Here is a 24513-nt window from a genome sequence, read left to right as displayed (position 1 = left end):
TGACTTTGTAGAATTCTCAATATACATCTCTATCCCTGTACTTGAGTACACATGACAATAAAACCTAATTCTAATTCTAATTCTAAAGTGTTCTGCAGTGAAGTCTGACCAAAGTTAGATGACCGCGCAGTATGTGAGGAAAGGAGTGTAGAACTGATATAACACCTTTGTAAAATACACCACACTGTTTCAGATATTTTCTAGTCAAACTGTTCAGAGATGTCAGTCCACAGCTCTCGAGGAGGTGGGACTTGGACTCATATCTACGACCTCTGAGACAGGAACGGAATCATTGCACCGAAAGAGGCCTAAAAGCAGCTCTTGTTGGGGATTGACCTCACAATCTTGGCATTTTACAGGCGTCTGTGCTGCCATGTAAGTACTGAATACTGACCGACTGCACCACCCGGAAAATAGTAACTCATTAATTGCCTCTTTCGTAGTGTGGACATATTTTAATCAACCTACTCAGAGATGTTGTTACACACATCTGAAGCAGATGGGATTTGAACCTGGGTCTCTATCCCAGAAATAAGGGCACTACCACTGCAACATCAGAAACCTCAACACACTACATTGTGGTCACTTTACTGATTCAAGTTGTTTGTTGCAGGATTTGGGCTTTCTGCCAACCATAGGGACTATTGCCTCACTTCAAATGTTTTCATCCCCCCCTTCCCATTCTCCCAAATGTTGTACACTAACTCCAGTCCAGCAGATCTTACATCGTTGGCCAAGTACTTTGACCTCTGCTGGACCATATGGATGAACTGTGTGCCTTGTTGGCATCTTGCAAAACATGTCTCTTGGGGTTTGGCCACTGGTTGCTTCAAGAACAAAAAGGATATAACAAAAAGGCTGAACACACAACCAGATCACAAACACTGCCCGGAAACATGTCCATCACCCAACTATTCTTGTCGCCTACACCAGCTGCACAAACAAACAGAGGAGGCAAAGGCGATCACCGAAATATAAAATTCCCCAGCTGAGGTTGGGAAATCACCCACTGTCCAAAATGGAATTTCTTCAGACTTCTCACATTTAGCTCCTCTCAGCCCATAAACAAAAACTAGCGTGCACAAAAAAGGAACAATTTCTTTTCTGTTTTCCCAATGCCATTTGGACCCATCCTGACTGCTGTGTGTAAATTGTATTCCACTTGAAAAGGTTAACATAGAACATAGAACATAGAACATTGCAGCACAGTACAGGCCCTTCGGCGTTTGATGTTGTGCCGACCTGTCATACCAATCTGAAGCCCATCTAACCTACACTATTCCATGTACGTCCATATGCTTGTCCAATGACGAATTAAGCGTACCTAAAGTTTGTGAATCTACTACCGTTGCAGGCAAAGCGTTCCATTCCCTTACTACTCTCTGAGTAAAGAAACTACCTCTGACATCTGTCCTATATCTTTCACCCCTCAATTTAAAGCTGTGCCCCCTCGTGCTCGCCGTCACTATCCTAGGAAAAAGGCTCTCCCTATCCACCCTATCTAACCATCTGATTATTTTATATGCCTCAAAACATGTTTGTCATTTTACAAATGCAGCCCCTCCCTCACCTCACATGCCCTCAGACATCCGTCCTTCCCCTATTTGTGTTAAGAAAAGACAAAATGATACATCACATTTAAAAAAAAATGCTCATGAACTGTGGATTTCAGTGGCTAGGCCAGTACTTATTGCCCATCTCTAATTGCCGAGTGAACTGTTAAGAGCCAGTAGATCTGGAGTAGACACAGAACATTGGAGAAACTCAGCAGGTTTGGCAGCATTGTAGAGACAGAAACAGAGTTCATGTTTTTCAGAACTTCCAAAGAAATTTGGAGTCTTGTTTAGGTCAGACCAGGTAAATCCGGTAGTTGCATAAAACTTTAGTTAGACCACATATGAAGTATTGTGTGCAGGTCTGGTCATCACATATGAGGAAGGATGTAGAGAGGGTGCAAAAGAGGTTAACCATGATATGACAACAACAACTTATGTTCTGAAAAGGGTCACTGGACCCAAAGTTAACTCTGATTTCTTCCCACATATGCTGCCAGATCTGCTGAGATTTCCAACAGTTTGTGTTTTTGTTTCTGATCTCCAGCATCCGCAGTTCTTTGGTTTTTGTTTCACAAGGATATTGTCCGGATTGGAGCGTATTAGCTACAAGGAGAGGTTGGATGAACTTGGATTGTTTTCTTGACAGCATCGGAGGCTGAGGGGTGACCCAATGGAAGTCTAGAAAATTTTGAGAGTCATTGACAGGGCAGATAGACAGATTTTCTTTCCCAGACTGGAAATGTCAAATATTAGGGGGCTATTCTTTAAGGTGAGAGGGGAAAGATTTAAAGGAGATGTACAAGGAATTTGTTTTTTAGACAGAGGGTGGCAGTTACCTGGAAGATGGTAGAAGCAGATATGATAATAATATTTAAGATGCACTTAGACAGATGCCTGAACAGGCAGAAAACGGAGGGATATGGACTACTTTCAGGTCGATGGGATTGGTTTCGAATGGAATCATGGATGGCACAGACATGGTGAGCCAAAAGGGCTGTTCCTGAGCTGTCCTCCAAATGTCAGATTTCCTCTCCTGAATGGTATTTCTTTACCGCTTGGATTTTTCACAAGTGATAGTAACTACTTAGCCACCATTAGACTAGCTTTTTCAATTTCATCCTTTACCAATGTGAGATTTGAACCCCTGCCCTTGGAATATTATTCCAGGCTGTTGGATTACTAGCCCAGGGATGTTACCACTGTGCCAAGACCTCCCCTCCAGTGTTAGCTTCTTCAATCTTGTACTGTGTCCTTCCTGAGAAAGTGGTCCAAACATTTTCCATGGAGCGTCAGAGGCTGAGGGATATCCTTACAGAGGTTTATACAAGCCTGAGGGGCATGGATTGGGTGCTCAGGCAAGGTCTTTTCCCTGGGGTGGGGAGTCCAAAAAGAGAGGACATAGGTTTAAGGTGAGAAGGAAAGATTTAAAAGCTTCCTAAGAGGTAAATATTTTCACACAGAGGTTGGTGCACGTATGAAATGAACCGCCAGTGGAAGTGGTGGAGGCTGGTACGATCATAGCGTTTAAAAGGCATCTGGATGGGTACATGAATGGAAAAAGTTTAGAGGGATATGGGCCAAATGCTGGCAAATGGGGCTGTATTAATTTAGGATATCTGGTCAGCACGGGCGAGTTGGACCAAAGGGTCTGTTTCTGCGCCATACAACTCTGTGACTCTATGCGTGGGCAACAAATCCATCTTGACTGTCTTTAAACTGAAAATTATGCTCCAAATGTCCTTACGTAGGTGGAGCTTGGGTTGCTGGCAACAACCAAGACAGCAGACCACAACCAGATAAGAGACCTGAAAACGGAAAGGGAACTGTGAAGCACACAAGCTAGGATGTTGGCCCGTTTGAACTTTGGCACATTCAGGGGCATAGAGCTGTGAAGAATTTGAACTAGCTTGTGAAAGAAACAAACTTGAACGCCAGATAAAGCCAGCAAATGCATGTTGGACAAAAATACAACAAGCTGTACATCTCGGCTGGGTTCAATGAGAAGTCATCGCTCACCACATTTCAGTTTGACCTGAATGAATGCTGATCTCATCTACCCACAGTTGAGAGAATACTAACCACGCATGATGTGATACCATGCTCTTCGCCTTCTTGTCAAACTGAATGCACAATATAGACCGCTTGTGTGAAGAGTCAAATAAGAGTTCCAACCCTCAGTGAAGGGATCTCTCTGCCTGCTTGCACGCTGCTTTCAATCACAGGGACTATTTCACTCACCGCAGTGGGGCTTGGGTTCTTTTTCTCTTTGCTGGTGATAACATTTGCTCTGTCAAATGCAATTAAAATATCGAAAGCAATCCATCACTGGAAGACTCAATTCTAACCACTTTCCCATTAGCTTAACAGTGAGAGGAAAATGACCCAGATCCTGGCTTCCTGTGAAGGCGAGGAAGGATGCTGTGTGAGAAAGAGGAGCAAGGCAACGCAATGTGCACTCAGTGAAGAGGAAATGATGTGACCCCAGCAGGAGCAGCTTGGTGTGGCCGGAAGTCGCATTACTCATTCTTATCTGTAAGCAGTTTCTGAACTGGAGCTGAGCTCAAAAGAGGGATTTTCTGCAGCATAACCTCTGGCCAACATTTTATCCCTATTCTATCCTTGTTTTTAACATACATGCATTCTTTGCAGTTCAAAGCAGTTGCTGTGGCCTGAATGGCTCTTGTTTCCTTGTTAGACATTTATAAAGTGGAGGAGCCCAAGGCTCTGAAAGCTTGTGTTTTCAAATAAATCTGTTGGACTACAACCTGGTGTCGTGGGGTTTCTGACATTTATAAAGAAAACTCCCTTAAGACCTTGCTACAGATGGAGTCAAAATACTCTTCATCCCTGAACCAATCCTGGAATTCAGTCAACTTCACCAAATGCAAGCAACAAAGTATCCCAGAAGGCATTGCGAAAACAGTGCCAGAATCTGAGAGCGGGAATGAATGGACACGGCCCCTCTGGATTTCATGGACAGCGCATCCAGTCATCACTAGGACACAATGTACAATTAATTGCTGCTTTTGTTGCCCTTTGAGTAACTATAGTTCTGTTGATTGATCGATATGCCTGAACACGTTCCAATAACTGAAGCACTGGTCTGCCAATTGCTAGTGCAATTAACAATGATTGATGACTTCTTGGCCAACTTTAGAAAGTTTTCACCTTCATGCACAGTGCGTTTCCAAAGCCCATTTGTAAAATTCAACAGCTAAACAAATGATGTCCTTTCCACATTCACCTTGTCAAAGCCATTCAGGATCTTATACACAAAGGTTAAGAACAGATCTGTTACAGTTTACATGAGTATGCAACTATCTACTTGGATGCTAACCCAAATACTGTGCATAAACATGTGTCCTATTTTGAAAATGTCATCTATTCCATCGGTATAAAATGCAATGAAAATACGGAAACATAGAAAATAACATCAGAAGGTGGCCATTCAGCCCTTCACGCCCACCCTGCCATTCAATATGTTTGTAGCTGAACATCCAACTCAATGCCCTGCTCTTTCATTTGCTCCATTCTCTTTAATCTCTTTCTCCCTGAGAACTATATCTGACTCATTCTTGAAAACATTCAACATTTTTGTCCCACCCATTTTCTATGGTAGAGAATTCCACAGGCTCACCAAAATCTGGGTGAAGAAATCTGTCCTCATCTCTAATCTAAATACCCTACCCCATGTCCTTAGACTGTAACCCATGGTTCTCAACTCCCTAGCCATCAGGAACATCTTTTCTGAATTCACCCAGTCTATTCCTATGAGAATTTTAGAGGTCTCCATAAGCTTCTCCTATATTCTTCTAAACACCAGTAAATATAGACCTAACCAAACCAGTCCCTCTTCGTTCATGAGTTCTGCCTTTCCAGAAATTGGTTTGGTAAATATATGCTGCATTCCTCTGTAGCTAGAACATCCTTCTTCTGATATGGGGGACAAAACTGCACACAATAGTCAAGGTATGGTCTCACAAAGGCCTTGCACAATTTCAGTAGGATATCCTTGCTCTTGTACTCAAGTCCTCTTAATATGGAGGCCAACAAACCATTTGCCTTCTTCACTGTCTGCCACACCTGCATGCTTACTTTCGACAACTGGTGTTCAGGGGCACTCAGGTCAGATTGCATCATCCCTTTTCCCCAATTTAATGCCATTCAGACAACAATCTGCCTTCAACAACAAAAACAAAAACAAAGTTGCTGGAAAAGCTCAGCAGGTCTGGCAGCATCTGTGGAGGAGAAAACAGAGTTAACATTTCGGGTCCGGTGAACCTTCCTCAGAACTCCTCAGTTAACTCTGTTTTCTCCTCCACAGACGCTGCCAGACCTGTTGAACTTTTCCAGCAACTTTGTTTTTGTTCCTGGTTTACAGCATCCGTAGTTCCTTTGGTTTTTAATAATCTGCCTTCCTGGTTTTGCAGACAAATTGGGCTACCTCACATTTATCAGCATTATACTTAATCTTTGATGCATTTGCCCAATCACTCAATCACACTGAATCATCTTGGCATCCTCCTAACAGCTCAACCTCCAACCTAGCTTTGTGCTGTCTTCAAGCTTGAGGTTTTTACATTAGTTGTTACATTACATCTAAATGATGAATATATATAGTGTGAATAGTGGTTCCAGCACTAATTCCTGAGATACCCCAATAGACACTAGTTGCCACTTGGGGAAAAAAAACACACTTGTTTATTCCGACTCTGCGTTTTCTGTCTGCCAACTAGGCTTCTATCCGTGTCAGTACACTATCTGTAATCTGTAATGTGCTTTACTTTTACGTGGCAGTCTCTGTGGGACCTTGTTGAAAACCTTCTGAAAGTCAAAGCAAACCACTTCTAATGGTTCTACAAGCTATGCAACAAACTGACATACAAAATGCAGTTAACATTGTTTATATACAATATATACATGCTGATTGTACAGCTGGAGCACAGCAGGCTGGGAAGTCGGATCCTGACTGTTGTATGGAAAATTACAAGGGGCACGGATAGGGTAGATAGGGAAAAAAAAATCTCCCCTTAATAGAGGGGTCAATAACTAGGGATTATAGACGTATTGAGAAGGGCAGAAGGTTGAAAGGGAAATTCAGAAGAATGCTTTCACCTAGAAAATGTTACACCTTCACCTTTACCTGGCTTCCTTTTCTCCCTGAGTGTGATAATCTTCTCAATATTCAAAACACAACCCATGTTATCTTGCAGTCAGCTCTATGTAATGGGTAATGTGCTGATTTGCTTCCATCATGCTGTCAATTTGTTTATTTTCTTGTGAATGCTAAACATATTCAGGTGTCTTTAGTTTTTTTGTTATTTTGGAGTTTTGATGTATTCCTGGGTTCTATTTTCTCTGTCCCCCTCCTAGCATTCTCTGATTCTCATTTCCCAAATTTCTATTTTTTTTTCTCTTACCCTTTGAAACATCAAACTATTTTCCAATGGAGAAAAACCCAAAAGAACCAAGGATGCTGTAAGTCAAAAACCAAAAAACACAAACTGATGGAAAGGGTCAGTGGGTCTGGCAACATCTGTGGAGAGAGATCCTCTGAGGAGGGATCTCTCCACCTGAAGCATTAACTCTGATTTCTCTCCACAGATGCTGCCAGGCCTGCTGACCCTTTCCTGCAATTTCTGTTTTCATGATGAGGCTCCAAATTTCAGTACTGAGTTTCAAACTCTGTCTACTCCCACAATTATAAGGTTTGCAAAAATACTTGCAAAAATACTGGTGCCAATAGCCCGCAAACCTGAACCCACTCCTCCCAGACTAGTCTTTATGCCATGCATTTGTCTCTCTTTTTTTAAAAAAGCCCATGCCAATGTCCACATGGGTCAGGTAATAACCCAGGGATTGTAACCTTAGAGGTCCTGCTTTTTGATTTAGTATCTAGCTTCTCAAGCCCTTTATGCAGAACCTCCTTCTCAGGTCCAAATAGGTCATTCATACCTACATGAAATATGACCACTGAATCTCTTCTTCCCATTGCAAATTCCCTTTCTTCTCCTGGGCAGATATCTCACACGCTAGGCAATCAACACAGCCATTTGGATTCTTGCTCTCTACTACAGTAAATGGTGTCAATCCCCCACACTCAACTATCCCCTGATTTTACCGCAACATTCTAGTTGAATGGCTTCCTGTACCTCAGTGTTACGGTTAGTAATACATGTTATGTGCCAGTCAGGCTGAGAGAACATCAAACCAATCGGACAAGTGCAGAAGTTTGTCTGTCCTTTCTGTTCCCTTGCCTGCCTTAATGCCAGGCAGACCGCCCTGTTCCAGATTCACTGACTAAATTGGAAGACCCTGTCCTAAGTGATTTGGCTTTTGGTCTTGTATGTTTGAAGGTAATACAAAGGAAATTAAGTGCTCCCAGGAAGCTTCCCTGCATGAGTCTTGTCTCACCCCAAGTTAACGTGGTCTCTTTTGAGAAAGTCTGACGAAATAAATATTCAAAAGACTTAAATATCCAGAGCGGATCATTCAGATTTCACATACAGAGCACTAGAACATAGAGCATAGAACATAGAAAAGTACAGCACAGTACAGGCCCTTTGGCCCACGATGTTGTGCCATGTAATAATCTTAATCCAAAAATAAAATAACCTAACCTACATTAGCCTCAATTCACTGCTGTCCATGTGCATGTCCAGCAGTCGTTTAAATGTCACTAATGACTCCGCTTCCACGACTGCCACAGGTAAACTATTCCATGCGCTCACACTCTCTGGGTGAAGAACCTCCCTCTGACGTCTCCTCTATACCTTCCTCCTTACACCTTAAAACTATGACCCCTCGTGGCAGTCAATCCTGCCCTGGGGAAAAGCGTCTGGCTATCGACTCTATCCATGCCTTTCATTACCTTGTACACTTCGATCAGGTCACCTCTCTTCCTCCTTCTCTCCAGAGAGAAAAGTCCGAGCTCAGTCAACCTCTCCTCATAAGACAAGCCCTCCAGTCCAGGCAGCATCCTGCTAAACCTCCTTTGCACCCTCTCCAAAGCCTCCACATCTTTCCTATAATAGGGCGACCAGAACTGGACACAATATTCCAAGTGCGGTCTCACCAGAGTTTTGTAGAGCTAAAGCATAACCTCGCGGCTCTTAAACTCGATCCCCCTGTTAATGAAAGCCAAAACACCATATGCCTTCTTAACAACCTTATCCACCTGGGTGGCAACTTTGAGGGAGCTATGCACTTGAACACCAAGATCCTGCTGTTCCTCCACACTGCCGAGAAGCCTGCCTTTAATCTTGTATTCAGCATTTAAATTCAACCTTCCAAAATGCATCACTTCGCATTTATCCAAGTTGACCTCCATATGCATTTCTCAGCCCAGCTCTGTATTCTGTCAATGTCTTCCTGAAGCCTGCAATAGCCCTCGATACTATCAATGGCACCTCCAACCTTTGTGTCATCAGCAAACATACTAACCCACCCCTCAACCTCCTCATCTAAGTCACTTATAAAAACTACAAAGAGCAGAGGCCCAAGAACAGAGCCCTGTGGGACACCACTCAGCACTGACCTCCAGGCAGAATACTTACCATCTACAACCACTCTCTGCCTCCAGTCAGCCAACCAATTCTGAATCCAGACAGCCAAATCACCCTGTATCCCATACCTCCTGACTTTATGGATGAGCCTGCCATGGGGAACCTTATCAAATGCCTTGTTGAAGTCCATGTACACCACATCCACTCGATTCTGAATTCTTTTTAATATGGTAGGCATATATTAAAACTCGTTAGGAAACCTACATAGCCATAAATTGAAATCTCACCTCAGTTACATCCATGACCTTAATCGCTGCCAGCTGTCCAGTCTTGACATGACGCCCCTGAAAGGAAGACAGCAAACTGTGAATTGAGAGGAACGAGTCTTGTGAATTTTACAGATACAGTGAATGATACATTTGTTTGTGTAGTCTCTCAATTAATACAAAAATATTTTTGAACTATAATGATAGTTATCGTATTCGCAAATCAGTTACTGTGAAAAGTACAGTTCTTCATTAAACATAATATGATTCAATATCCCAGCACTTGTAATAGCGTCATTAAAAAGGATGATATTACATTGCAGAATCTTACTACACTGAAAAATTGGCTGAGAGACGTTTTATGTTACAATAAAAAGTGAGTTGAAGGGAATGGATTGCTTCTACCCCCTCAATGCTCACAGGCATAATATGATCTTCAATTGTATATACTGATGACTCCCAACAGCTTGCATGCAGTGACACAATATTCTCAGAAGGCCTGCAAATGATTTTCTCATGCTGCCATCAGTTGAAACCCTTAACTAGGCAATTATGAGCCAATTAAGGGTCTCACCACTGCCAACATTAAATTGACAGTAAGCAAAAGCTTATAGCGTAGGTAACACAAGGACTAAATGGGGTTCCCTCAGTGCAGTACTGATGGTGCACTTGCTCATGCAAAATGTGTATTCATTTAACTGTATGATTAAGCTAATAGCTATGTTATTACAGGATGCAATGTCATGCAGCAACCTTCTTTGTGAGTTCCCACTCTGGGCAGTACATGTAACAGAAGCAGCAAGAAGACTCCATCAAAGATCTGTACTCAAACTCTAAGCCTGTATTTGTTTTTCTGCAGAAAGCAATAATGCATGTGCCTGACTGAGAAAATCAGGTTCCTGGTATCAGGAAGTGGTGGCGTTGAGGAGCGTTGGGGCCCTCTCAGGGCTATCCACTTTCCTAATGCTCACATCTCTCCCATGTGACTAGCGTTACCAACTGCCCAAGGCTCTTTTCGATCTGAGGACTCGCAGTACCCGCTGCCAAACACTGCGATGTTGTTGAGCATAAGACAGCTGCTAACATCAGATTGGCAGGTCAGCTCTCAGGGCCTTGATGCTGAGGAAGGTCCACACTGACCTATGAAGTGGCATGGAAAGCATTCCTGAAAAGAGCAGACACAGGGACCTTGCCATCTTTCAGGTTGGCGGGCAAGCCCCCTGTTGCCACAAGGTTCCACCCATATTTTTATAAACCAATTTGCTGGAGAACTTAACCTAACTTTCATCAGGAGACTTCAGGCGGAATCTTATCAAGGCTTTCGGGATCTCAATCTGCATAGCCCATGAGGGATCTGCTCACCCTTTTCCAGGGAAAGCTCACCAAACTGCATGCCAATCAGGCACTGGTTAAGGCAACCTGTCATATCAAAACCCCAGGGGCAGATTGCCACCCAGTGAGAGCTGCAGGCTGATTAGCGCTGACTGCTCCTGAACTCAGAGGTGCTATCTGTGGCTTTTTGTGGAAGAGAATCCCCACGGTCCCAGGATCACAGAGGACACAGGACAAGGTTAAGTATTTTGTGGAGATGGGTGTGAGGTCATGGTAGGCGTTGAAAAATGGGGTGTTGGTATGATTCTACGGTTGTGACTTATAGAGACGGGAGGAGGGTGAGAATGTCAGAAACAGGGACAGAAGTTGACTCTCATTGCCCTTCCCTGCAACACCCATGACCACATCACAAATGTATTATGTGATTCTGTGAAGTCTTGCCTTAAACCTCACATCTCACTCAATCCAGGTCATTAGGCCTCACAGTGGTGTCAATTTAACAGGGGGAATTTATTGGATTAGACATCAGACAAAAATAAACAGTTTCTCATACATGATGAGGACTCATTACACCCACAACAAAGTCTATCCCTTTCCTGATTGTTCAGTCAAGCTGAAACAGGTGGTGCGCAGTTCCAAAGCTCTATTTTATCTATAACTGAGTTTCCAGCCCCATGTCCCAACTATCTTCAAATCTACTTATGCTACCTCACCCCATTCATTGCACATCATCATTGTTGCAGAAATTCTGATTCACATTATCAGTGCTGCTTTTGTTGCCTTCTCCTTTTAACCCTTCGCAGGATTATACCAGACAATTTCTCTTTGCATAATCATGGAAAATAACGAACACATCAAGAGAACGACACTAACTTTTCATCTTCATTGACATAACTTCAGCAGCATTCTCTAATCTCAGCTGGACCACTTCTCTTTCAGAAAATCTGACTGCTCCCTCAATTCTGTCATGCTCTATTTTCATTTGATGAAATAAAAAACCTGTCAGATTTTGCATTAAACTTAATCTCACCAAGCATTTGCTAAAACTGCCCTTTTGTGGAACTAAAGAGCCTACGGGCCAAAGGCAGGAACATCTGGTTAAGTTTACAACTGTCACACACCCAGGGCGCTCTGCCGTCTTAGCTGTCACAGGGCAGCAAAAGTCCCATCCCTTGCAAGAAACTCACAGCATTTATGGAAATGAACCCAAAATGTCATGAAGTTCTAAAATAGTAGAGAATATTTGAATTCGGAGCAAAACATAAGCTGGAGTAAGCCATTCAGCTCCTTTGAACCTGGTCTACCATTCAATAATATCAAGGCTGACTGGATGGCAACATTAACTTTCCTTTCCTGTCTGTCTCATGTAACCTTTGATTGTCTTGTCAGTCAAAAATCTGTCTAACTGATCTTCAAATACAATCAATGCTGTAGCCTCCACTGAACTTTAAATGCTAATTATCTATAAAACGACAATAAATCAGAACAAGAGTGGGCCATTTGGCCCCTCAAGACTGCTCCATCATTCAATAGGACCATAGCTGATCGAAAGTTCCTTACATTCACTTTCCTGCCCTTTCCCGGTACCTCTGATTCCCTAACTGATCAAGAATCTATTCCAGCCTTAAATGTACACGTGGAATCAGTCCCCACAGCCATCTGCGGTAAGGAGTTCCAAAGACTCACAACTCTCTGAGGGAGGAAATTCCTCCTCATCTCAATCTTAAATTGGTGCCCCTTTATTCTGAGACTATGCCTCTGGTCCTAGACTGTCCCATGATGGGAAGCATACTTTGATAGAAGAAACCGTAAGGGCATCAGACATAGGAGGTGGCTATTCAGCTGTTTGAGCTTGCCTCACCATTCACTGAGATCGTGATTGATCTAATAATCCTCTTCCACTTTCCTGTTTTATCCTCACAACATTGAAATCCCTCAATGATTAAAAATCTATTTATGTCAAAACTTGAATATTCTTAATGACCCAGCCTCTACAGCTCTTGGCAGTAAAGAATTTCACAAACTGTCAAGCTGGACTGAAGAAATTCTTGTCCATCTGTGTTATATATGGGTGAGCCCCTATTCTGAGAGCATGACTCTAGTCCTCGAATCTGTCACAATGGGAAACCAGCTCTCCGCATCTTATCTGCCACGCCAAAGAATCTTGTATGCTTCAATAAGATCTCTTAAAAACCCAGGAACCAATTCAGACTGCCACATGATCTTCAAAATTTGGAGGACAGTCTTATTAGTTAAATCTCTTCTGTATCAGCTTCTGCCTTGCAATATAGAACAAGACCATAGAACATAGAACAATACAGCACAGTACAGGCCCTTCGGTCCACAATGTTGTGCCAACCTATCATCTTACTAAGGTCAATCTACCCTGCACACCCTAAATTTTACTATCCTCCATGTGCCTATCCAAGAGTCGCTTAAAAGTCTCTAAAGTATCTGATTCCACTACCACTGCCGGGAGCGCATTCCACATGCCCGCCACTCTCTGTGTGAAGAAACTATCTCTGACATCTCCCCTATACCTTCCTCCAATCACCTTAAAATTATGCCTCAGAACATAGAACATGGTCTATTTAAATGAGAACTCAATCATCTCCAAGCTTTCTCTGTTCCCTTTACAGTTATTTTCTCTGTATTTCACCAGAGGGGTCTTGAGAAATTTTTATTTGTTCATTCATGGGATGTGGGCTAGGCCAGCATTTACTGTCCATCCCTATTGCTTAGACAGAAGTTAAGAGACATGTACATTGTTTTGGGTCTGGAGTCACATGTAGGCTAGGCCAGGTAAGGACAGCAGTATTCCTTCCCTTTAACTGAGGGTATCAGTGAACCAAATTGGTTCTTACAATTTACAGTGGTCAGCACTAAGATAGCTTTCGATAGAATCAAATTTTACTGTCTGCAGTGATGGGTTTCAAATGCCAGAACATAAACCCAGGGTTCTGGGCAATGAGACCGATGAATTACCACTACCCTACCTTGTAGTCATGCCTGACTGTCTTGGCACATCTCTCTACCCCTGCATCGCAGTCAGGCTGTTACAATTCTGCATCTGCTTGAAGTCACTGACTGTGGCAAATATGAAAAAAGAGAACTATTTTGTTGACGTTCTCAAGAATGTTTGCAGAGTTGAAACAGGTATGTGTGTTATGAATTAACCTTCATTACAGTCCCAGCAGAAAAAAAATCATCCTGCAGAATTGAGATTTGAAAATTGAATGAATGTAGAGGGGGCCTTGAGAGACCTTCACCAATACCATCAATAGAAATTGTCTGGCAGGAGTTGCAACTCAAGCAGGTCTTAAGGCCATCACTGCTAGCCCTTAAAAGTACTAATTCCACACGGTTCTATAAAGGTAACCACTTGCAATATGACCAATACAATATGACTTCCTAGTTCCCAAAAGGAAAGAAAATTACTTCTAACCTTTCCTTACTTGTTTAGAACATAAGGAGATAAGAAATCAGCACAGGAGCAGACCATTTGGCCCATCGAGCCTGCTTTGCGATTCAATAAAATCATGGCTGATCTTTTTGTGGACTCAGTTCCACTTACCTGCCTGTTCACCATAACCCTTAATTACTGTTCAAAAATGTATCTATCTTTGCTTTAAAAACACTCAGTGAGGTATCCCTAACTGCTTCTTTGGGAAGGGAATTCCACAGATTTACAACACTTTGGGTGAAGCAGTTCTTCCTCAACTCAGTCTTAAATCTGATCCCTCTTATTTTGAAGTTATCCCCCCTAGTTCTAGTTTCAACCTCCAGTGGAAACAACCTCCCTGTTTTTAACTTATCTCTTCCATGCATAATTTTATATGTTTCTATAAGATTCCCCCCCTCATTATCTAAATTCCAACAAGTATTGTCCCAGCCTACTCATTTGTCCTCATAAGCCAACTGTCTAAAGTCTGGAATCAATCTAGTAAACCTCCTCTGCAGCCCATTGTGGGTGTCGTATGATTCTCAGTAACATTTCCATTGATTAAAAAAATGTCTGTTCATTGCTTCATTAAAAACCTCATCTGGCTCCCCAAAGCTGGCGGGTGAGTCCACAAAAGTTGCTTCCAAGAAAATCAGGAGGAGGTGAGAACTCATCGATGTTTCTGGCTGGCATCATATTTTTCCTAATTTTCCCTGTTCCCTCCCACCATCACTACTTCATCACCTTCAAAAACATCTTCAAGTGCTTCACACATTCTCACCTGTTGTCTCCAGGCAAATACACTGTACTAAAACAGAGAGGTTGAGAAAAGTTAAATGTGGGTCATGCGTGACACCTGCTGACTTCATGTTCTAAATGTGGAAAAAATGCTTCATGTGAATCTGTAAATATGATCATCAGGTGAAGTGATGTAAAGTCACAGAAACACTGGATTCTGCTTTTCTTTTGAAACCTCATGGGAAGACCAGTCATAGAGAATCAGAGAGTTGTACTTCACAGAAAGAGACCCTTCACTCCAAATTATCCATGCCGACCAGTTATTTTAAATTAATCTGATTCCAATTGCCAGCATTTGGCCCATATCCGTTTAAACCCTTCCTATTTATATACCCATCCAGATGCCTTTTAAATGTAAATGTATCTGCCTCCACCACTTCTTCTGGCAGTTCATTCGATACATTCACCATCTTCTGTGAGAAAAAGGTCCCTTTTAAATCTTTCCTCTCTCACCTAAAACCTATGCACCTCTAGTTTTGGCCTCACTCGTCCTGCACAGTATTAGCATTTACCAAATTGAATAGAAGGTCAGATTTGTCAACTAATGTAGTTTCTGGCTAAGACCACACAGCCAGTAGATATGGCCTGAGTGTTTCCTGTGTGTTAGCCCTTACAACGCATACTATGAATGTTGGGTTCTTATTGAGACAGATATCTTGAAGTTTGTTAACAACATTAACTAGTTACACTATAAGACCTCAGATTTCCACATGGTCTGATTCATGCTTACTGACTGCACTGAGAAAATCTAAGCGAAGCATTGCCCTTGACAATCAATGGCGATACTATCAGTGAGTCTCCCTCTATCAACATCCGTTGACCTGAACCAGCCATAGAAATACTATAGTGACAAGGCCAGGTTAGAGGCTTAGAAATCTTCAATAATTAACTCACCTCCTAATACCTAAAATCTGTCCACTTCTATAACAGTGTGATGGAAAATATTTCACTTGCCCAGTTAAATTAAATTCCAGCAACACACAATGATTTCAACACCATGTAGGGCAAATCAGCCTACTAATTTGGCACCTCAGTCATTACCTTCACTATTCAGTCCAACCAACACCACCATGATGGCAGCGGTGGGTATCATCGACAAGATGCATGGCAGCAACATACTATGCTCCTTTGTAAGCACTTTCCAAGCCATGCATTGGAATCACCAAGACCTGCACAATCCCCTCCAAGTCACAGACCAGCCTGACTTGGGCTAGGTCACTGTTCCTTCAATGTCACCGGGTCAATGTCCTGGAACTCAGTTCTGCATAATGCTGTGGGTGCACCTATACCTCAAGGGCTACAGCACTTCAAGAAAGAGGCTCACATTCTCCAGGACAATCGGGGATGGAGAATATATACTAGCTTAGCCAGCAAACAAAGGAAAGAAATAATCAGTTCTAACAACATAGTTGAATTGATTGTCAAAGTCTATTGTCTTTTCCAATGGGGAATTCACTTCTTTAGAATCCCAGATATGTCTCCCCACTGGCCACTTCGTGAGACATGCACCATGGTACCTATGACAAAATCTCCTAATTCAATTCTCCTTGACAAACTCTTGATTTGGTTCCTGTTGGAAAGTGCACTATAATGGGATGGCTCCTGTTTCATTGCTCTACCCTCTCTCCATTTGACTCTAGTGTCATGGATTATGCAAAGTAGACTTGTTGCAGAACATTAGGACTTATATGTCATAACATAATGTTTACTTAATGTGATGACTTCTGTTCCCATTGCTTAACCTTGAGAGCCCAGAAAGGAAACAATTGAAACTGGGATTTTCACGCTTTCATATTGTAAGCAATTGCTGAGTTTTTTCTTTGATACTTCTCCTGTTAATTTTCTGTTGCTATCTATTTTCTTTACCCTGTCTTAATTCAGTCTTTTTCTTTCCAAATCCTTTATTTTTCTTTTTCATCTTTAACTTGACTTTGACTCGTCCCATTTCCTTCTTTGTCATTTGCTTTGTTATTTTAAGTTTAATTTTCACTGCTTCTGGAGATAAATGGCTGCCCAGTCAGTGACACCCACGTCCCATGAATGAACCTGTTGTTCTGACACAAAAAAAGTCCCAAAATAGCCAGGATGCTGGACATCTGAAATGAAAACAGAAAGGTGTTGGAAATGCTCAGCAGGTCTGGCAGCATCTGTACAGAAAAAGAAAGCTGAAATTCCTAGATAATAAAATGTGAGGCTGGATGAACACAGCAGGCCCAGCAGCATCTCAGGAGCACAAAAGCTGACGTTTCGGGCCTAGACCCTTCATCAGAGAGGGGGATGGGGTGAGGGTTCTGGAATAAATAGGGAGAGAGGGGGAGGCGGACCGAAGATGGAGAGAAAAGAAGATAGGTGGAGAGGAGAGTATAGGTGGGGAGGTAGGGAGGGGATAGGTCAGTCCAGGGAAGACGGACAGGTCAAGGAGGTGGGATGAGGTTAGTCCCAAAACCAGCCCAGTTCGTCCCCTCCCCCCACCGCACCACACAACCAGCCCAGCTCTTCCCCTCCACCCACTGCATCCCAAAACCAGTCCAACCTGTCTCTGCCTCCCTAATCTGTTCTTCCTTTCACCTATCCCTTCCTCCCACCCCAAGCCGCACCTCCATCTCCTACCTACTAACCTCATCTCACCTCCTTGACCTCCTTGAGATGCTGCTGGGCCTGCTGTGTTCATCCAGCCTCACATTTTATTATCTCGGATTCTCCAGCATCTGCAGTTCCCATTATCACTAAGCTGAAATTCCTGCTTGGTAAACTTTCATCAGAAAGATCCAGCTTGTTGTTCTTGTCATTTGCAGATACTCCATTGCCCATGGTACCCCATCATCAGCTCACACTTCCAACTATTTACAACAAGGGATTAATTGCATCCGAATGATAAAGAATGAAACTGAGCTCAAGGCACTTGCTACGAGATGTCTCGCTCCAGCAAATGCTGGGGCCACGCTTCACTCCAGAAGATGTACTTTTGATCAGTGTGACTGCCTTAGAGCAATTGATAGGTGGCCAACAAAACACAAGCAAATTCAAATACCAACATTCCACAGAGAAGCTGCCAGTTCTTCGACAGCAAATGTCAGAAGCTTTTCTTCACAACTACATTTGTTAGGGGAAGCTACATTTGGAGGTTATAACACGTAGCCTTCCTAAAGTGGAGTCTGAAAATTGCTGGGCTTCTAACGAATGCATGACAATGCTCTTATTCTTCCATGTTTACTGCTACAGTGATAACTCTACAAACCAGAGGACCCTTGTTAGCAAGTCTTCTTTTCCTCCAATTGTATGCATAGAAATTTGTATGTTTATTGAATTTCAACCATGCCACAACCTTGTTTATATTAAACAATTGTTCTGCATTTGAGCTGCATTATCTCTTCAGAAGCATTCCCTTGTGCAACGACCTGCACTAAGATGGCAATGATCAAAGAGGAGGTAATGACCTAATAGTATCATCAATGGACTGTCCATCCAGAGATCAAAGGAATGTTCTGGGGCCCAGTTTCGAATCCCACCAGAGCAGATGAGGTCTTTGAATTCAATAAAACTCTGCAATTAAAAGTCTCATGGTGACCATGAATCAGTTGCCAATGTTTGGGGTGGCATAGTGGCTCAGTGGTTAGCACGGCTGCCTCACAGCACTAGGGACCTGGGTTCAATTCCACCCACAGGCGACTGTCTGTGTGGAGTCTGCACATTCTCCCCACGTCTGCATGGGTTTCCTCCAGCAGTCCAAAGGTGTGCAGGGTAGGTGGATTTGGCCATGCTAAATTGCCCATACTGGTCAGGGATATGTAGATTAAAGGGGAATGGGTCTGGGTGGGCCCCTCTGAGGGTCAGTGTGGGCCTGTTTCCACACAGTAGGTGATCTGTGAATTGTTGTTAAAAACCCATCTGCTCCACTAATGACCTCTGGGAAGGACAACTGCTATCTTTACCGAGTCTGGCCTCCATATCACTCCAGCCCACAGCAATGTCATTGCTGGGCTGCCCTCTGGGAAATTAGGAATGGGCAATAAATGCTGCCTAGCCAGCAACACCCTCATTATGTGAATGAAGAATTAAAGAAAGCTAATTTTTACCACAGGTCTGGGTTTGAGTAGTATTAATGAGACATCTTCTTCAGAAACAACAGAGAAGTCAGGTTGAATTTAACGATCGGATAGTGAGATTGGGAAAGTTGTGAAAACTATAAAAATATATCTCTTACCCACCAGGTTCTGGACTTATTGAAGGCGAGGTGGAGGGGTAGAGTGGAAACCGATCCATATCAAGGAAGTTGCTAGGTCATTTAAGTATTAAAGCAAAGCTGCTGACCTCAAACTTAGCCTGACTTCCTATTTGAATCTTGGCCACTGGTCTATCCCAGAGTTGGGAAATCCAACAACTTTAGGGAGCTGAGGAATGCTGCATGGTAGAGATAAGTGTCTTCACAGCAGTGCTTGTGGGTCAAGGGCAGCAGAAGTGTTTCTTCCCAGTCTGTTAAATTCATAAGTTCACCTTCTTCCATGTCCACCATTGCACCACTGCTCCTTACATTTCAGAATCTCAATCAGATCACTTGCCATCCCATCCGTTGATCAAACCACAGCCTTCCAACATTCAGACCACACCTGCTTCCATGTTTAGACCACCCCAACCATGATCTGTGACCCACTCCTTACACACCGGCACCCTGTCTTCTGTCCATGGATTTGAAACCCAGGAACCTAACCACTGACTGGCATTCCATTCCCCTTCCACCTCTACTATAAAACTTCCCACGCTTCGAGACTTCTATTCCTGCGGGGGAGCCTCGCCTGTCAATCAGACTGACCCTGGATGGGGACTCTGCTGTGGTTAAACAAAATAATGTTAAAACGGAGGGACATCCTGAATTTCTGCCCAAAACCCCTTCCTATTAGAGATAATGGGAACTGTAGATGCTGGAGAATCCAAGATAATAAAGTGTGAAGCTGGATGAACACAGCAGGCCAAGCAGCATCTCAGGAGCACAAAAGCTGATGTTTTGGGCCTAGACCCTTCATCAGAGAGGGGGATGGGGTGAGGGTTCTCCCACAGCTACCTAGAATACACCTCCTCCTGCAAAAATTCCATCCCCTATTCCCAATTCCTCCACCTCCGCCGCATCTGCTCCCAGGATGAAGCATTCCACTCCCGCACATCCCAGATGTCCAAGTTCTTCAAGGACCCAACAGTGGTCGAGAATGCCCTTGACCGCGTCTCCCGCATTTCCCGCAACAGATCCCTCACACCACGCCCCCGGAAAAACCGCCCAAAGAGGATCCCCCTCATTCTCACACACCACCCCACCAACCTCCAGATACAACGCATCATTCTCCAACACTTCCGCCATCTACAATCCGACCCCACCACCCAAGACATTTTTCCATCCCCACCCTTGTCTGCTTTCCGGAGAGACCACTCTCTCCGTGACTCCCTTGTTCGCTCCACACTGCCCTCCAACCCCACCACACCCGGCAACTTCCCCTGCAACTGCAGGAAGTACTACGCTTGCCTCCACACCTCCTCCCTCACCCCTATCCCAGGCCCCAAGATGACTTTCCATATTAAGCAGAGGTTCACCTACACATCTGCCAATGTGTTATACTGTATCCATTGTACCCGGTGTGGCTTCCTCTACATTGGGGAAACCAAGCAGAGGCTTGGGGACCACTTTGCAGAACACCTCCGCTCGGTTCGCAATAAACAACTGCACCTCCCAGTCATGAACCATTTCAACTCCCCCTCCCATTCTTTAGATGACATGTCCATCATGGGCCTCCTGCAGTGCAACAATGATGCCACCCGAAGATTGCAGGAACAGCAACTCATATTCCGCTTGGGAACACTGCAGCCCAATGGTATCAATGTGGACTTCACCAGCTTCAAAATCTCCCCTTCCTCCACCGCATCCCAAAACCAGCCCAGTTCGTCCCCTCCCCCCACTGCATCACACAACTAGCTTAGCTCGTCCCCTCCCCCCACTGCATCCCAAAACCAGCCCAGCCTGTCTCTGCCTCCCTAACCTGTTCTTCATCTCACCCATCCCTTCTTCCCACCCCAAGCTGCACCTCCATTTCCTACCTACTAACCCCATCCCACATCCTTGACCTGCCCGTCTTCCCTGGACTGACCTGTCCCCTCCCTACCTCCCCACATATACTCTCCTCTCCACCTATCTTCTTTTCTCTCCATCTTTGGTCCGCCTCCCCCTCTCTCCCTATTTATTCCAGAACCCTCACTCCATCCCCCTCTCTGATGAAGAGTCTAGGCCTGAAATGTCAGCTTTTGTGCTCCTGAGATGCTGCTTGACCTGCTGTGTTCATCCAGCTTCACACTTTATTACCCCTTCCTATTATATGCCTACAAAACCAGGCTCAACCAACACCATTATTTCCAGAACAAGAGATAGGTTTACAACAGTTCCTCCAACCCACCAATGTTTCCTTCATAGGTGCATTACTTCCATTTCGGTATCTTGCAGTGGGAGCTTGTCCTCACAATTCCTCAAGCCTACAGTAAAGATAGTTCAGTCACACAACTAGTTATGTCAACGCAAAACATGTTTTGGCTTTGTATGAATGCAAACTGTGCAGTCCAAGGAAATGGTAATGCTTGAACTGCAGTATAACTCGGGTCTGGAGGTTTGTGCCATTCTGTTGTAGGTTTGTTAACCTTCCAGGCCTCTCAGTGATTACAGTGATTGGAGATCAATGTCCAGGGTTCTGCGTCAGGAGAGAAAAATCACAGCTCCTCTAAAAAGAACTGTGTTATTTAACGAGATTTTTTTCAGCAGATTGGATTTGTAGAGATGCAGATATTGGGTACCTGAAGAGGATTGTTTGCCCTACAATTAAGAATTGAGTCATAAAAAGATATCTGCATTGTAATTGACATAGGAAGATACATTGAGAGCAATGTTCAGAAAACAATGTTAGTATTTTCGGGATGGGCCAGCTCAAGACTATTTAATGACAATTCTTGGGCTATGTCCAGTCAGAATGGGAAACCATACTTTGTACAGGTTGACTGCCATAAAGAATCAGGCCATGCATTAATATCGTATTTGTGAGGCAGACTAAAGTTCAAATGGTTGGACTTTCTAGGCAAGATCTAACGGAAAATCTTCTTCAAGAAGTATTACACTGCTACACCCTCTTGGATGAAGCCCAATTGGAGATATTTTAAGGGCAACTACTACTCTTTTGTTCATTTTCCCCTTCCCATTAAAATACATCAGTGTACACACAACTTATCCTGATCATTCCTTCAACATGTAAGACCACAAGACATAGGAGTAGATCCTCAACTCCCCTTTGCTGCCTTGCCTCCAAATCACTTGCTTCCCTCAATGATTAATCTCATAATTGAATATATTTTATAGCTCAGCCTCAGCTGCCTTCTGCGGTAAAGAATTCCACTAATTCACCAGCCTCGGAGAACAAATCCTTTTCATCTCTGTCTTAAATTGGAAACTGTTTGCTCTGAGATGTGCCCTATATCCAATTGTTAAGAGATGACTTCGGTTGTAATGTGATGTTTTTATTGGACCAGCTCTCTTTCTAACATTTTTTTGAGAAAAATTATAGAAACATAATTTATTGGATATCATTTTGAGCTTCCAACCCCTCTCATTATTCATCTGAAAATATTAACAAGAGGTAATGGAATCTATGACTGAACAGAAAAATATTTTTCAATTTGCCTTGGAACTCACAGAAAGTAGCTGCCAGCAATGGGAAGCTTTCATCTGTTTAACAAATACTTGGAAAAGTGTGGCCAAATCTTAAAGTCAGAAGTGGGGATGTTTGCCAATGACTGCACAATGTTTGGCACCATTAGAGCCATGGATACCTAAACAGTCCTTGTGCATACACAATAAGCACTGGGCAACATTAGAATCGATCAAATGTGACAATATTCACACCACACAAGTGCCAGGTAATGGGCATCTCCAACAAGAGAGAATCTAACCACCCTGATTATCAACACCATGCTAGTTACTGTTCACCAGAATCTGATTTGGACCAGCTATATAAGAATGGTGGAGAGGGCTTGCAAGGATCAATGGCCTTCTGCTGCTTTTATATTCTATGTTTCTATGATTCCAAATCCATGCCTGGTGATGTTCAATGGCAGGATACATATTCCTATGTCAGTGTCTTCCTTCAGGCCTACATCTTTAGCTCCAAGGCACTGATTATGGTTAATCATTCATGTTGGTTAAGCAACATGAACTTCTGAAGAAAAGCCCTCTGCTCCAAGATGTGTCACACAAGTGGACATCAGGAGCTCAGGCAAAGCATTGAAGGACATCCTCAAAGCCTTCCTGATAAAGATGAAACATCTCCCTCTACTTGTGGGTATTTCTTGCCAAAACTGGAAAAGAAGCATTTGTGAAGGGTCCCCCCATGTCAGGCAACTCTGACAGGCCCAGGTGGAGGTCTAGTGCAAACAGCAGGAGGAGTGTCCACAAACCCATGTGGCTCACCAATCTGCTTCATAAAACACCACCTGGTGCACAGTGTGTGGATCCAGTGTTAGTCTTGGTCAGGACCCATGAATCCTCAATGGAAGAAAGTCATCCTCAATCCTGGGGGGCCTGCCAAAGTTGATAGATCTGAGCTGAGTGTCCTACTGTAGAAAACACAACAGCCAATCTGCGCATACAGAGGTCAATAGCAAAAACCTGAATCTATTTTCATGGCATCATAGAATCATCGATCATGCAGCCCTTCAGTCTTACTCACTGTGCTGACCATGTTCCCTAACTAAACTCGTTCCACTTGCCTGCATTTGGGCCATATCCCTCCAAATGTCTTTTAAATGTTGTAATTGTACGAGCCTCCACCATTTCCTCTGGCAGTTCATTCCACACACAAAGCACCTTCTGTGTGAAAAAGTGATAATGGGAACTGCAGATTCTGGAGAATCCAAGATAACAAAGTGTGGGGCTGGATGAACACAGCAGGCCAAGCAGCATCTCGGGAGCACAAAAGTTGACGTTTTGGGCCTAGACCCTTCATCAGAAAAGGGGGATGGGGAGAGGGAACTGGAATAAGTAGGGAGACAGGGGGAGGCAGACCGAGGATGGAGAGAAAACAAGATAGGTAGAGAGGAGAGTATAGGTGGGGAGGTAGGGAGGGGATAGGTCAGTCCAGGGAAGGTGGACAGGTCAAGGAGGCGAGATGAGGTAGTAGGTAGGAAATGGAGGTGCAGCTTGAGTGGGGAGGAAGGGATGGGTGAGAGGAAGAACAGGTTAGGGAAGCAGAGACAGGCTGGGCTGGTTTTGGGATGCAGTGGGGGGAGGGTACGAGCTGGGCTGGTTTTGTGATGCAGTGGGGGGAGGGGAAGAACTGGGCTGGTTTTGGGATGCAGTAGGGGAAGGGGAGATTTTGAAGCTTGTGAAGTCCAATTTGATACCATTGGGCTGCAGGGTTCCCACGTGGAATATGAGTTGCTGTTCCTGCAACCTTTGGTGGCATCCTTGTGGCACTGCAGGAGGCCCATGATGGACATGTCATCTGAGGAATGCGAGGGGGAGTTGAAATGGTTTGCAACTGGGAGGTGCAGTTGTTTATTGCGAGCCGAGTGGAGGTGTTCTGCAAAGCGGTCCC

At 43.7% G+C, this 24513-nt stretch overlaps 1 protein-coding gene across 1 annotated transcript in view; it reads right to left on the bottom strand.

The window, feature by feature from the left end:
- Positions 1-24513, bottom strand: part of si:zfos-2326c3.2 (mitogen-activated protein kinase kinase kinase kinase 4) — a 282941-nt gene that overhangs the window by 205738 nt on the left and 52690 nt on the right. Inside the window, exon 3 of the mRNA XM_059651336.1 lies at positions 9349-9405. Coding sequence (XP_059507319.1) covers positions 9349-9405 — 57 coding nt within the window. The remainder of the gene's footprint in view (positions 1-9348; positions 9406-24513) is intronic.

The sequence above is a fragment of the Stegostoma tigrinum genome, chromosome 15, assembly GCF_030684315.1.
Source record: "Stegostoma tigrinum isolate sSteTig4 chromosome 15, sSteTig4.hap1, whole genome shotgun sequence".
NCBI classification, from domain to species: domain Eukaryota; kingdom Metazoa; phylum Chordata; class Chondrichthyes; order Orectolobiformes; family Stegostomatidae; genus Stegostoma; species Stegostoma tigrinum.
This window is presented reverse-complemented; position numbering and strand designations above follow the sequence as displayed.